Genomic DNA, 14,384 nt, shown 5'->3' with positions numbered 1-14,384 from the left:
ACCTCAACCCTTTCAAACTTTACAACCTGTGGCTTGAATGGCTTAAAGTTTCTTTTAACCTATACCACTCCTATCAATGACTGAACATTGTCACATTCCATTACTCAAAGATCCATTGAAGACTGTCTTCTAGGCATAGCACTGAAGAGTCCATTAGCTAAAGATAGTAGCCATGTAACTTGAATATCTAGTTTTAAATAACATGGCTAATTGGGGCGGTAGGGAGGGTGGGGAATAAAACAAACTTTAAGGTGTCTGGGATAAATAAAACAAAACATAAAAAGCACTGGACCTTGATGTTCTTAATAAATCCTCACTACTTAAGAAATGCTTCTTTTGAAGGTTGACAGAAGGAATGGGGAACTGGCAGGGCCTGCAGAAGAGTCTCGGTTTTACTGGACAAGAATAATAAGACTAAGAAAAGTTGAATGCCAACTATTTTACATATTTGTGATTTTCCCCCTAAAATATGTTTTAAAAACAAACAAAAACAAACTAAAAACCAAAACAACAACAACAACAACAACAACAAAATCCTGATGGCTGTAGAAATCAATCACATTATAATCTGGAGTGATTTTATGTGAACAAAAACCCTGTTTTAGCGCGATTAGTACGGTTTACCCAAAACAAGTATAAACTTTTCAGGAGCAGTGGCAAGGTAAGTAAATTCCATTGCATTTTAAAGGCCTAAGACAGCCAGTGGGCTTAAAAATAGAAATAATTTGGAGGCAAGTTGGTTTCTCAAAAATAAAAGTAAAGCATATTAGGTTTATGTTTTCAGGATACCTTTGGGTTATTGGACTGTCATTATTTGGTTTTCTAACCGCCAGAAAACTCCAGGAGTTTAGAGAAACTTGTGTTTCTGTAGACGCTGGTCAAGTAAGTAAATCTTTTTAAAATACCATTTGGCAGCCAAGTTAATAAACAAATGCCTTAACAGTATATCGACTAGGATGTAAGTGGTTTCTCCTGTCCAAATATCAGCAACAGGACCATGATTTTTAAAGGCAAAGATTTCTCCTGAAGGATCATTTACATTTGATTTTAACCAAGAAAAATTACGTCATCAACACTCTGCCATCTCCCCAAATAATAGTCTAATAAAACTTGAAAGTGTAAGGTTTGACTTTTAATTTATTTCACTTAAGTACATCTTCTCATACTGTTTCTGTGATGTTTCTTTTGCAGGTTAGTGGGTCGTCTAGACATTTTTGTACCTCTGCTTCTGTTTGTTCACACTTTAGAAAGAAAACACTGATAAAACTCAGGATATTGACATTTTGTTGAGACCAAAAAATGGCAGTCACTAAAGTTAGAGATTGCTGGGGTCTGGTTTAAATCAGTGTTGGTGGTCTTGATTGTCCTTGCTGATTTCTTTTTTCTTTTTTTTTTGTTTCTCCTCTCCCTCCTCCTCCTCTTCCAAACATTTTTTTTTTCCTTTTTCCTTTTTTTATTAGGGCAATCCTAGGTCAGACTTGTTGGTTTTCGTGTGTGTTTGTGTGTGTGTGTGTGTGTGCGCGCGCGCGCGTGCGCGCTGGTGACAAGAGACTGAATCGCATTTGATTAAAAAGTCTGTGTTACCAGGTACCTTTTGTGAACGTGGTCACTTAGTTTTTGGGCATATTGTTTCTTATTAGGACCTGGAGCAGTGTAACCAGGATGTGACTCAAGTTGAACCCTCAGATTGGTCTGTGCTCTTCTGGGCAGGCAAAAACACCACCATGGACTGCAACTCAGCAAAGCCATTATCAAGACCATGAGCCTCTTCCGCATGTGACCAAAACCCAGTGTTGTTCCACGAGAGCCACTGTCCCAGGAGGGTTAGCTCCCTGGATAGCCAGGAGAGAGGATCGAGGTTTCTCTTAGGGCATAACGCTGGTTTACTTTGGCTGGAGTAGCAATCAAATTCTAGGTTGATAGATGCTTTGAATAGGAGGTAACCCACAGAATCTTACTGAATCTTTAATAGCTGATTGATGTTATATAATTAACCTATTTAGAGGTACAGTTAGGTCCCTTGAATCTTTAAGTGCCTGCAAAGGTGTTACAGACTTTGTAACCTCTTGTTTCCTAAAAAAAAAAAAAAAAAAAAAAAAAAAATGTCTTTCAGAAATTGATGTCCCTATGGAATTTATGACTACCAATTATGTGAATTGACTTAACTATCTTGGAGAAGCAGCTTTAGGGGAATCATCTGGGGTGTGCACTCATAAGATTGAAACTTTTGGAAAAATTGAATCAAGCTTTCCTGTTGCCTGTGCAAATCAGAACTTCAACATAAACCATCAAGTATCCATAGAACAAAAATGTTAACCATTGTTTGTCTTACTGAAGTGTTTGGAAATGCAAGTTTGCAGTTTGATAGATTTATCAGCTCGAATTGAGGGAAACCAGGTATGGGGAATGCGTATGTTTAGAGCTTTGGTAATTGTAAGATGACTTTTGTAACTTCTGTTCTGTAGGTCACATATGAACTGTTAGGATTTAATCTGCCTTTGCCGGCAGGTCCAGTGGTTTAGGAATTAGGCTTTAGTGTAAATGTCTGCTTGCATCTGAGTCATCCGAGGTGGGTGCTTTCTGGCTTGTGTTGGCAACAGGCAGTGAGATCAGAGCCGCTCTTCTGCTGTCTGGCCCTTTGCGGTGATTGGAATGTGAACTCAAATACTTTGGACATTCTTACTAAGAAGTAGTAGGATTGTAATAAGATATGACCAGATGTTTGAAATTTAGGTCACAAGTGTGAAGTTCTGAAATTTACATTAAAAAGCCATTTGTGATAAGTCAAGCAGCGAAAGACAACTATCATATGATCTCCCTGATATGAGGAAGTGGTGATGCAACATGGGGGCTTAAGTGGGTAGGAGAAGAATCAATGAAACAAGATGGGATTGGGAGGGAGACAATCCATAAGTGACTCTTAATCTCACAAAACAAACTGAGGGTTGCTGGGGGGAGGGGGTTTGGGAGAAGGGGGTGGGATTATGGACATTGGGGAGGGTATGTGCTTTGGTGAGTGCTGTGAAGTGTGTAAACCTGGTGATTCACAGACCTGTACCCCTGGGGATAAAAATATATGTTTATAAAAAATAAAAAATAAAAGCCATTTGTGCAACTTACTATTTGGTATTAAAAGAAATCAGCCTTTGATGTTTCCTCAGTCCCCATTAGAGGCCTTGAAACTTTGTACCTGAAAAACCCAGTTAGCACCCCGATGCCTTAGAGAAATAGGAAGCAATTTTTCGTTTGACAAATGCTAGGGAGGAGAAAGTCCATTCTCTAGCAGTTAGAGCTGCCTCTCAGGGAAAGGTCCTTACCTTGTTCTTTTTGTTCCTGGCTTTCGTTCATCAGTTTGTGAGAGTACTCTATTTTTTTTTTTTTAATGTAATTTTATTCCCTTCAATGAATTTGAAGTTTAAAAAAAAAAAAAAGAAACCCACAACATGGAAATTAAAAAAAAAAAAAAAAAAAAAAGCAAATGTCTTTATAACCTGCAGCCCATTGACAAACAGTTGAGGCAGGCTGAGTGTAACATTCTCCCAGGAAGCTCCTGTCTGAATGTTAATGCCTTGCCAAGGGAAAAACAACCTCCACTCTGGTCAGTCTTCCTTAAGCATATGAAAGTCCTTTGGGAACTTCCCTTGTCTTTAATTTCCCCAGCCCCAAAGTATACAATCAGTTGCCCCTCACAATCCCGGGGCAGCTGCAGCTCTTTCTGCCCACGGGTCCTGTCCCCGAGCTTTAATAAAATTCATCCTGATGCACCAAAGGCCTCTCAAGAATTCTTTCTCGGTGTCAGCTTCAGATCTCACCCACATCGCAAAACTGCACCAGCATCATTTGAGTTGCCCATAGGATTGGGCAAAGGAGGCAAAACCTGTTAGTGCCTTGCCCAACCGCACTGCCAGGATAGCTTGAGAAACAAACACTGGGACGTGGTCTCCTCAGATGCTAGCAATTGCGCAGAGGCATGGCAGCAAAGCTTTGTGTGTCAAGGTCAGTGGATTGAAACAATTTGTCCACTACAGAAATGGTTTTCCAACCGGAGAATCCCATTTTATGAAAGCCACAACCTTACAAAGTTACATTCATGCTTGGAAATATGTTGGTGACTTTATACAAAGGCTAATTGAAATAGCACTAGTGAGGGTGTTGGGGGTAGAGGGGGAGTGGGGGAATCCCTGTCTTTTAAAAGGCTTCTTTACAACTTGGGGATAAAAGCAGGTGTGAAAAACACTGCCTTTGGTAATAGTAGGGGTTGCTTCAGAGTTTATGATTTTCTCTTTGAGGCCCTCATCTTGCCTGATGAGTTGGTGAGGATGTTGAAAATAAATGCAAATGTGCAAAGGATTAAGTAAATCCTAAGGCCCCTCCAACTGGGGGAGGGAGGAAGAACAGGAAGAACAAATTTAATGGTCTAACCCCCCCCCTCCCGCCCCCAAATAGGTTGGTGTGATGAAATAAAAGGATCCAAGAGGGGGCAGTGGACAATTTTATTAATACCCACATGTTAAACAATATTTGAAACTTCTGAGTCCTTGCTAGAGAATTTTAACGGTGGAATGAGAATAAATGCCGTATAATAAGTACATCCCCTAAATTAATAGATTGCAGATTTTTTTTAAAAATAGCTGTATGTTTGTTCATTTCCCAGAAAAGGAATTTATCTTGCCCTAATGAGTGAAATCAACGTTACACAGTCCAAGGTATTTTAGCTGATACTAAGAGGACTTCATGGTAGGTCTAACATGTTAATACAACACCAATACTAAACATTCTCTTTCTTATTGTGTCTCATATTTTGACAAAGACAGTCCTTAAACTCTGGAAGTGGGTTTGAATGTCAGTGCTTAACATTTTAAAACACTTAATCATGCCAAACATTAGGTATAACCTGGAGTTAGCTGATTATCTTTGTCTAAAGGAGTTTTCTCCTATCTCTTGTGCCAAGCAAGTGTTCGCAGCTTAAAGCCAGGTGCCTAGGCTAAACTCCTACGCATCAGGGGACTTCTTGGCACTATCTTTGCTGATGTTTACATTTCAAAGAGAGGGCTCCAAGGCCATTAAGAGGTACCTTTGTGGGTCCCTGGTGCTGTCAAGGGGCTTATTTATCTTAGAAAGATTTACATAGGTCTCAACAGAAGAGCAGAGAAAGGATTTAAAGAGTTTTCTAAAGAGAATGCTCTAAGGAACAGGAGGGGCAAGAGTGGCTCTCCTTTTTGTCAATAAAGGAAACAGCAATTTTATTTTTCTGAAGTCTCACAAAATATTACTGGACAAACATGAAAAACATTTATTCATTTATTCATTCATTTATTCATTTAAACACCAGCCAAGGACCACTCCAGTGGTTTCCACCATACATTCCTGTTGTTTTGTTAATCTTTCTTGTTAACTCTACCAGTTTTGTGTGATCTCAACCAAAATACTAGCCAAATTTTCTGGTCATTTGAACCAGCACAGAGATTTCAAAAAAAATTAAAGAAAACAAAACCCTACATTGCCTAGAAATTCCAAAGGAGGAATGAGCGGACATTTGCTCTAGCAGAAAATAAAGCAGAGGCTAACAACTATTTTTTTAAAGGTTTTTGCTTGTTTATTTCCATTTTTAAGATTTTAATTACTTATTTTGAGAGAGAGAGCACTCTTTAGGCAGAGGAAGAGGGAGAAGCGGACTCCCCACCCAGCAGGGAGCTTGACAAGGCTTCCATCCCAGGAGATTTGAGCCCAAGGCAGATGCTTAACCTACTGAGCCACCCAGGCACCCTCTAAGAACTGATCTAATTATCATTGCACACCTTGATTTTCTGATTAAACCTTAAAAGGCCAAGTAATCCCAAATTTTGCAGAGTCTTTTTGTGAGTGTGTATGGAAATCTCATGCATGGCTGGTAGAAATGTGAAATGGTACACACGCTCTGGACAAATCTTAGGAAGTTTCTCACAAAGTTACCCATACAGCTGCCTGGTGACCCAGAAATTTCACGCCTGGGTGTTGCCCAAATGAACAGAAAACATGGCTCACTCAGACATTTGAACTTGACTGTTCATAGCAGTTTTATTAACAGAACCCTCAAACTGAAAGCCGTCCAAAGAAGTTCACCTAATCTGTGATAGATTCATATGAACTTAAAGCTGAGTGAAAGAAACAATAGGTACTGTTTGGTTCTCTTTGCCTGAAGCTCAAGCTCAGGCAAAAGTAATCTCTCAAGGACAGAAGTTATGTCACTGATGGAGGAAATGGAGTGCACAGGGAAGTTATAGGTTCAGTGGAAGTTTTAGGGTCAAATATTCTATATCGTCACTGGGGTGGTAGTTACACAGTTACAAGCATTTGTTCAAACTTGTCAACCTAGAAATTTAAGATCTGCACATGGTATCTCACCTAAGATCAACCTGACTTTTGGTTTTTAAGGAACCCACTATGAAATCAAATATTACCTAATTAAAATATTAGAACCCTCTGTTGAATTAAGTAAGGGTTGGAAACAGATCTATGTACATATGGAAAATGAACATATGACCGAGTGACATTTTATACCATAGGGGAAAGTATTATTATTACAAGCAATAGTTAATACATGCCTATTTAAATAAACCAAGGATGGAAATCTACATTACTCTTCCACTAAAATATTTTCTAGATGGAACAATTACTTCCATGTTAATAACAACTACTAGTTAGTCCTTTACTAATGCCAACCTCTGTTCTTAGTATTTTATAGACGTTTGCTCATTGGATCCTTATATACCTTATTTACCCTTCATAACATCCCAGTGAAGTATGTTTTTCTTGTTGTTACATTATTATAGTCATTGTCGTCATCATCACCATCATCATCATCATCATCGTCATCTTAGTGGCGAGAATATTGAGGGCCACGCAGATAAAATAAACCATCCAGCGTTTGCCGTGGGAAGTCGCAGAGAAGGGAGTCCAATCCAGATTACATCTAGAGGCTGTGCTCTAGTTCAGGCCTTTTTCTGTCTAAACGTTTCTTAAAAGGTGGTGTAGATAGCAGATATCCATTACGAAATGCAAGAATACTGGCTACCAATATTTGCTTAAAAACAAACAAAGGAACAAACAATCAAAACACAAAAAGCCCTCCTAAAAATACACATAAGCAGCAATTCCTTTCCAGGATGTATACTCCTCAGAAAGGCAGGTAAATATTCTCTCCTGTACATGTATACAAATGTACAAAGAACACTACTATCTGTGATGACTAAAACCAAGAAATGTCTATTCACATGTCCATCAAAAGTACAATGAAATGCATGCAGAAATTTCTAAAACTAACAAATTGAACATCAGTGAAATTACGTTAAGTAAAACAATCCAGACATGGTATTTTACATTCCCATTTATTTCAAGTACAAGATAAGGAAAATTAACCCATGGTGATGACGGTCAGAGCAGTTCATTTCTGTAGAACATGTAGAAAGAGAGGTTTGGAACATAAGACACTTGTAAGTGTATATACATATATGTATAAATATTATGTAGAGAAACATTTTTTTAAAAATATAGAGTACTTCAGGAAGTTAAGAGATATTGCAACATGTATTTCTCATTTAGTTTGCATAAATCTCAGATTAAGCAATACTATTTCCACAACAAATTAGTCTGCCTAGTTAACTCTCTCTCCCTCCCCCCCTCTCTCTTTTTTTAAAACCTTGATGTTTATTTAGAAACATGGCACTTAGCTCTAATATGTCCTATTGTAGTGTTTGAGCTTTATTATTTGAGGCATTGTTTTTAAAAAGCTTTGGAATATATGTATTGCAAAGTTAATTTTGGTATATGATATATATTTTAACCATCAATTTATTTTTATTTTGCAAAGTGATGGTCTTCCTTGCAAACCGCCAGTTTTCTGCATTAGCCCATATGTAAATTTTATAATGGCTTTGATTTAGCCCACCTCCCATGCCACTGCCTCCATAATCTGAATAGTTTTAGATTCTCAACATTCTTTCTCTACCTTTCACGTGTGTGTGTGTGTGTGTGTGTGTGTGTGTGTGTGTAATTTAGGAGGTGATATGAAACGAGTTAGAAAAAATTTTCAGAAAAAGAGGTCAAATATGGGGGTCACATAGATATAAAAATGAACACGAGGTAAATAAAGATTTTCTTTTACAACACAGGTGTTATAAAGCATTCAAAGTGGACCTCAAAGAGCAAAGACACCTGCAGAGGAGAGGAATAGAATTGCAGATGTTGCCCAAACCGGCAGGGATGGGAGATAATATAAAGTACCAAGGAAGACTTGATTTACATATTTAGTAGTTAAAATTATCTGAGGAGTACAAAGACAGGCCAAGTAGCTGAGAGACCTACAGAATGATTGCTGCGAAGGATTGCTTCAAAGCATAGGAAGTTTTCATCGAAGTACATTTTGTCTGTGTTTCTCACTACTATATATCTTTTATTGTATTTAAAATAAAGAGCGAGAATTCTGTTACCTCTGCTGACAATGATCAGATTATTAGTATATACTTGCAGCTATTCAGTTTATTTAGAAGCCGATCTGTGGAACAACTAAAATTAGACATGAGGGTTGTCCTGTTAGAAGAAAGACAGGGGGTCTTGAAACTCAAGCAGTTTCAGTATTGTTAAGGTGCTCTCTTGTCAAGGTAAGCGGCCATAAACCCAGACTGAATCTACTCAAAACGTCCTGTAATTCTTTATATACTAAGCAAGTTTACACGCTTTATTTTGAAATTAAGTGGCACATGAAATAATAGCAAAATTAATATGAATAGGGCCTTTGTTAGCCAGAGTAAGGAAATCACTATGGAAAATAAGCACCAGAAAGTCCTGGCTGTTACTTAGGGTAAAAGTCTGTGGACAGCTGTGTAGCCAACGTTTCTGAACTGTGACGGAGGCTTGTGGAGCTGCAGTGGTGCTCCTGTTGCAGCACGGAGCAGACTACGTTCCGGGCTTGTGAGGAGTTTAACCGGTCCTCTGTTCCTGAGTGTGCAGCCCTAGTACGGCCGCCCCTGCACGTGAAGGGGTACCACCTCTCATCCACGTACCCCTGCCTGCACAGCATGGAGGAGGAGGCTGCAGGTAGCAATTTATCACTGTTCTGTGGCACGGTCTTCCGACGAGGTCGATATTTATAGTCTGGGTATTTCTCTCGGTGCATGGCCTGTATTCTCTGTGCCTCCTCGAAGAATGGCCGTTTTTCGGCTTCTGTAAGCATTTTCCACTGGTACCCCAGCTGCTTGCTGATCTCTGAGTTTTGCATTTGGGGATTCTCTAGAGCCACCTTGCGCCTTTGATCACGCGACCACACCATGAATGCGTTCATGGGTCGTCTGATGCGGGTCTGGCCCCTGTCCGTACCGTTTCCTCCAGTTTCACACCGATAATTTGAGGTAGGATTGTTCGTCCAAAGTTCAGAAGAGGTTCTTCCAAAGGTGAGGATGTTTCCTCGTTGTACGGCTGCACAGTGATTATCGGTGTTCAACACTCCGAACATAGCAGAGGCATAAAATTACAGCGGTGAAAACAAAAAAGGTGGTTGAGTGTGGCGGGGGAGGCGGGGAGTGGGAAGCAAAGTTGGAAGCTGTAAGCGTTCTGAAAATTATCTAGACTCTGGTGCTGTAACTTTTGTTTCTAAAATACTCTTTTCTCCGCCCAGCACCTTGCCTCAAACCCGCCCCCTGACCCTCCGCCAAAGCCCAAATTACCCATTCTCAAGCAAAACTTCCAAATTAGGTCATACACGCTGCCTTGAGTGCTCTACATCTAATCCGCAGCGCTGAAGTCTCTATGCTCCTCTTTAGGAATTGAAACAAACGTTGCTGTTATTAACTCATTTTATTATCCCTTAAATAAAGGAGGAATGTGCAGCAAAGATTGTGAGTTATCAAAAGAGAAAGTTATGTTTCAAAAACAAACTTTAAAGGTAACCCAATTCTATAAGTTATTAAAACACCTCAGCTATTAAAACACCTTCAAGTCCATCATCCTCGTGTTTCTTCACTTCTACTTAAACTAGAATTCAAAATTCTATGCCAGTTTTCCACTGCCAAGTAACTAGTAATTCTATTTTGTTTTCTCTGCTGATGACTAACAGGATGCCAATATATGTTTACAGCTAATATCTAATGACCCATCTGTGCAGTAACTAAACTTTGATATAAAAATTGTTCCACTGAGACAGGAAAGAAAACAAACAACAAATAAGGCTGGCAGCAACAACAACAAAAGCAGAAGCAGCTCCACTGGTGTTAAGGGAACATTCAAGAGACCAATTTGTTTTCCATAGACTGTACACAGTCTATACCTGAGTCACTGTCTTCTGCACTTTCACATAACTGATAATCAAAACAACAAAACAAAAGAAGATTTTACAAGTCTAAATTAAGTTTCTGAATCAGAAACACCAACTTAATTATGGTTTATATTTTACTTCAGCCTTAGCACAAAACTAAAAAGTCATATTTTACCAAGTGAAATAAGTGAATACCTCCTCCAAATAAATTCTGAGGCCAGACTTGGAAATTATCTCAGAATATGTTCATGGGGGATACATATTCATATGAACTTTCCCAGTGCAAATCTTAAAAGTGAATTTGCAAAATGGGAGTAGCAACCATGCGTTGTACAGGACACAGCCTGTTAAAAAAAAACAAGGTCTCACCAAGACTAAGAATGATGCCTAAATCCCTAGGGAAATCAAATGATTCTTTCCTTACAAGCTATAATTCACATCGCCAGATGTCATCTGTGCAATAACTGTTACAATGCATTTATACTAAAAAACTCCAAGCAGAAATTAACTTCATTCAGTCAAAATATGTGTGTGGACCCCATAATTTGTTTCTCTGTCATCTAGTAGAGTTCAGTATTTAAGATCTAAATAAAATGATAGTACATTGTTACCTGACCCAACCTAAAAAATAAAAAAAGGTATCTTAACACAGAATCAAATTTTTAAATGACACTCACACACAAAAGCAGATTTTGTAAAGCTGGAAATCATTTAACATATGAGAAAAGAATATGCCAAATTCAATTTATGTCAAAATTGAAGTTGAAAGGCAAAAATGTGACTCACACTGTGAAGAGGCAAATACAGATTCCTGGTTAGGGTAAACTAAACTAAACTGCTGTGCAGTTTATCTTCTTTTCCTTTTATTGCTGGTCTTTGGTATCCTATACCAGTAGTCGTTAAAAAACAGCTCAGAGGCAAACTGTAAGGTGAATGCACACATAGGTGAATTTTCAGCCCTTTTCACAGTTATTAAAGTCTGGTTAAATATACATAACATAAAGCTTATTTATTTATTTTTTCTGACTAACTAAGGTGTACAACTCTGCGACCTTAAGTACCCTTGCCATGTTGTGCAACCACTTTCTGTGTCTAGTTCCAGAAAATTTCATGACCCCAGAAGAAAACCCTGTACCCATTAGTGGCTCCTCTTGATGCATCCTCCCCTTTATCCAGACCTTGACAACCAGGAATCTGTTTCCTGCATCTATGTATTTGCCTCTTCTGAATATTTCATATAAACAAAATCATTCAGTATGGGCCTGTTGTCTCCTTCCTTTGTTTCAGATGGGGTGATGTTTTCAAGGTTCATCCATGTTACAGTGTGAGTCACATTTTTGCCTTTCAACTTCAATTTTGACATAAATTGAATTTGGCATATTCTTTTCTCATATGTTAAATGATTTCCAGCTTTACAAAATCTGCTTTTGTGTGTGAGTGTCATTTAAAAATTTGATTCTGTGTTAAGATACCTTTTTTTATTTTTTAGGTTGGGTCAGGTAACAATGTACTATCATTTTATTTAGATCTTAAATACTGAACTCTACTAGATGACAGAGAAACAAATTATGGGGTCCACACACATATTTTGACTGAATGAAGTTAATTTCTGCTTGGAGTTTTTTAGTATAAATGCATTGTAACAGTTATTGCACAGATGACATCTGGCGATGTGAATTATAGCTTGTAAGGAAAGAATCATTTGATTTCCCTAGGGATTTAGGCATCATTCTTAGTCTTGGTGAGACCTTGTTTTTTTTTAACAGGCTGTGTCCTGTACAACGCATGGTTGCTACTCCCATTTTGCAAATTCACTTTTAAGATTTGCACTGGGAAAGTTCATATGAATATGTATCCCCCATGAACATATTCTGAGATAATTTCCAAGTCTGGCCTCAGAATTTATTTGGAGGAGGTATTCACTTATTTCACTTGGTAAAATATGACTTTTTAGTTTTGTGCTAAGGCTGAAGTAAAATATAAACCATAATTAAGTTGGTGTTTCTGATTCAGAAACTTAATTTAGACTTGTAAAATCTTCTTTTGTTTTGTTGTTTTGATTATCAGTTATGTGAAAGTGCAGAAGACAGTGACTCAGGTATAGACTGTGTACAGTCTATGGAAAACAAATTGGTCTCTTGAATGTTCCCTTAACACCAGTGGAGCTGCTTCTGCTTTTGTTGTTGTTGCTGCCAGCCTTATTTGTTGTTTGTTTTCTTTCCTGTCTCAGTGGAACAATTTTTATATCAAAGTTTAGTTACTGCACAGATGGGTCATTAGATATTAGCTGTAAACATATATTGGCATCCTGTTAGTCATCAGCAGAGAAAACAAAATAGAATTACTAGTTACTTGGCAGTGGAAAACTGGCATAGAATTTTGAATTCTAGTTTAAGTAGAAGTGAAGAAACACGAGGATGATGGACTTGAAGGTGTTTTAATAGCTGAGGTGTTTTAATAACTTATAGAATTGGGTTACCTTTAAAGTTTGTTTTTGAAACATAACTTTCTCTTTTGATAACTCACAATCTTTGCTGCACATTCCTCCTTTATTTAAGGGATAATAAAATGAGTTAATAACAGCAACGTTTGTTTCAATTCCTAAAGAGGAGCATAGAGACTTCAGCGCTGCGGATTAGATGTAGAGCACTCAAGGCAGCGTGTATGACCTAATTTGGAAGTTTTGCTTGAGAATGGGTAATTTGGGCTTTGGCGGAGGGTCAGGGGGCGGGTTTGAGGCAAGGTGCTGGGCGGAGAAAAGAGTATTTTAGAAACAAAAGTTACAGCACCAGAGTCTAGATAATTTTCAGAACGCTTACAGCTTCCAACTTTGCTTCCCACTCCCCGCCTCCCCCGCCACACTCAACCACCTTTTTTGTTTTCACCGCTGTAATTTTATGCCTCTGCTATGTTCGGAGTGTTGAACACCGATAATCACTGTGCAGCCGTACAACGAGGAAACATCCTCACCTTTGGAAGAACCTCTTCTGAACTTTGGACGAACAATCCTACCTCAAATTATCGGTGTGAAACTGGAGGAAACGGTACGGACAGGGGCCAGACCCGCATCAGACGACCCATGAACGCATTCATGGTGTGGTCGCGTGATCAAAGGCGCAAGGTGGCTCTAGAGAATCCCCAAATGCAAAACTCAGAGATCAGCAAGCAGCTGGGGTACCAGTGGAAAATGCTTACAGAAGCCGAAAAACGGCCATTCTTCGAGGAGGCACAGAGAATACAGGCCATGCACCGAGAGAAATACCCAGACTATAAATATCGACCTCGTCGGAAGACCGTGCCACAGAACAGTGATAAATTGCTACCTGCAGCCTCCTCCTCCATGCTGTGCAGGCAGGGGTACGTGGATGAGAGGTGGTACCCCTTCACGTGCAGGGGCGGCCGTACTAGGGCTGCACACTCAGGAACAGAGGACCGGTTAAACTCCTCACAAGCCCGGAACGTAGTCTGCTCCGTGCTGCAACAGGAGCACCACTGCAGCTCCACAAGCCTCCGTCACAGTTCAGAAACGTTGGCTACACAGCTGTCCACAGACTTTTACCCTAAGTAACAGCCAGGACTTTCTGGTGCTTATTTTCCATAGTGATTTCCTTACTCTGGCTAACAAAGGCCCTATTCATATTAATTTTGCTATTATTTCATGTGCCACTTAATTTCAAAATAAAGCGTGTAAACTTGCTTAGTATATAAAGAATTACAGGACGTTTTGAGTAGATTCAGTCTGGGTTTATGGCCGCTTACCTTGACAAGAGAGCACCTTAACAATACTGAAACTGCTTGAGTTTCAAGACCCCCTGTCTTTCTTCTAACAGGACAACCCTCATGTCTAATTTTAGTTGTTCCACAGATCGGCTTCTAAATAAACTGAATAGCTGCAAGTATATACTAATAATCTGATCATTGTCAGCAGAGGTAACAGAATTCTCGCTCTTTATTTTAAATACAATAAAAGATATATAGTAGTGAGAAACACGGACAAAATGTACTTCGATGAAAACTTCCTATGCTTTGAAGCAATCCTTCGCAGCAATCATTCTGTAGGTCTCTCAGCTACTTGGCCTGTCTTTGTACTCCTCAG

General features: G+C 39.0%; 2 protein-coding genes across 2 annotated transcripts; one reads left to right on the top strand and one right to left on the bottom strand.

The window, feature by feature from the left end:
* Positions 1-8,513: 8,513 nt before the first annotated feature.
* On the bottom strand, positions 8,514-9,569 carry LOC131822475 (sex-determining region Y protein). Its single transcript, XM_059158791.1, has one exon. The coding sequence runs from the start codon at positions 9,488-9,490 to the stop codon at positions 8,831-8,833; it is 660 nt and encodes a 219-aa protein (XP_059014774.1). The 5' UTR covers positions 9,491-9,569; the 3' UTR covers positions 8,514-8,830.
* A 3,548-nt stretch (positions 9,570-13,117) lies between these two features.
* LOC131822474 (sex-determining region Y protein) lies at positions 13,118-14,173 on the top strand. The gene has a single exon (XM_059158790.1). The coding sequence runs from the start codon at positions 13,197-13,199 to the stop codon at positions 13,854-13,856; it is 660 nt and encodes a 219-aa protein (XP_059014773.1). The 5' UTR covers positions 13,118-13,196; the 3' UTR covers positions 13,857-14,173.
* The last annotated feature ends 211 nt before the right edge of the window (positions 14,174-14,384 follow it).

This window comes from Mustela lutreola, chromosome Y (genome assembly GCF_030435805.1).
Source record: "Mustela lutreola isolate mMusLut2 chromosome Y, mMusLut2.pri, whole genome shotgun sequence".
NCBI lineage: Eukaryota > Metazoa > Chordata > Mammalia > Carnivora > Mustelidae > Mustela > Mustela lutreola.
Note: the sequence above shows the minus strand (reverse complement) of the source record. Positions and strands in the feature narration are given on the sequence as shown.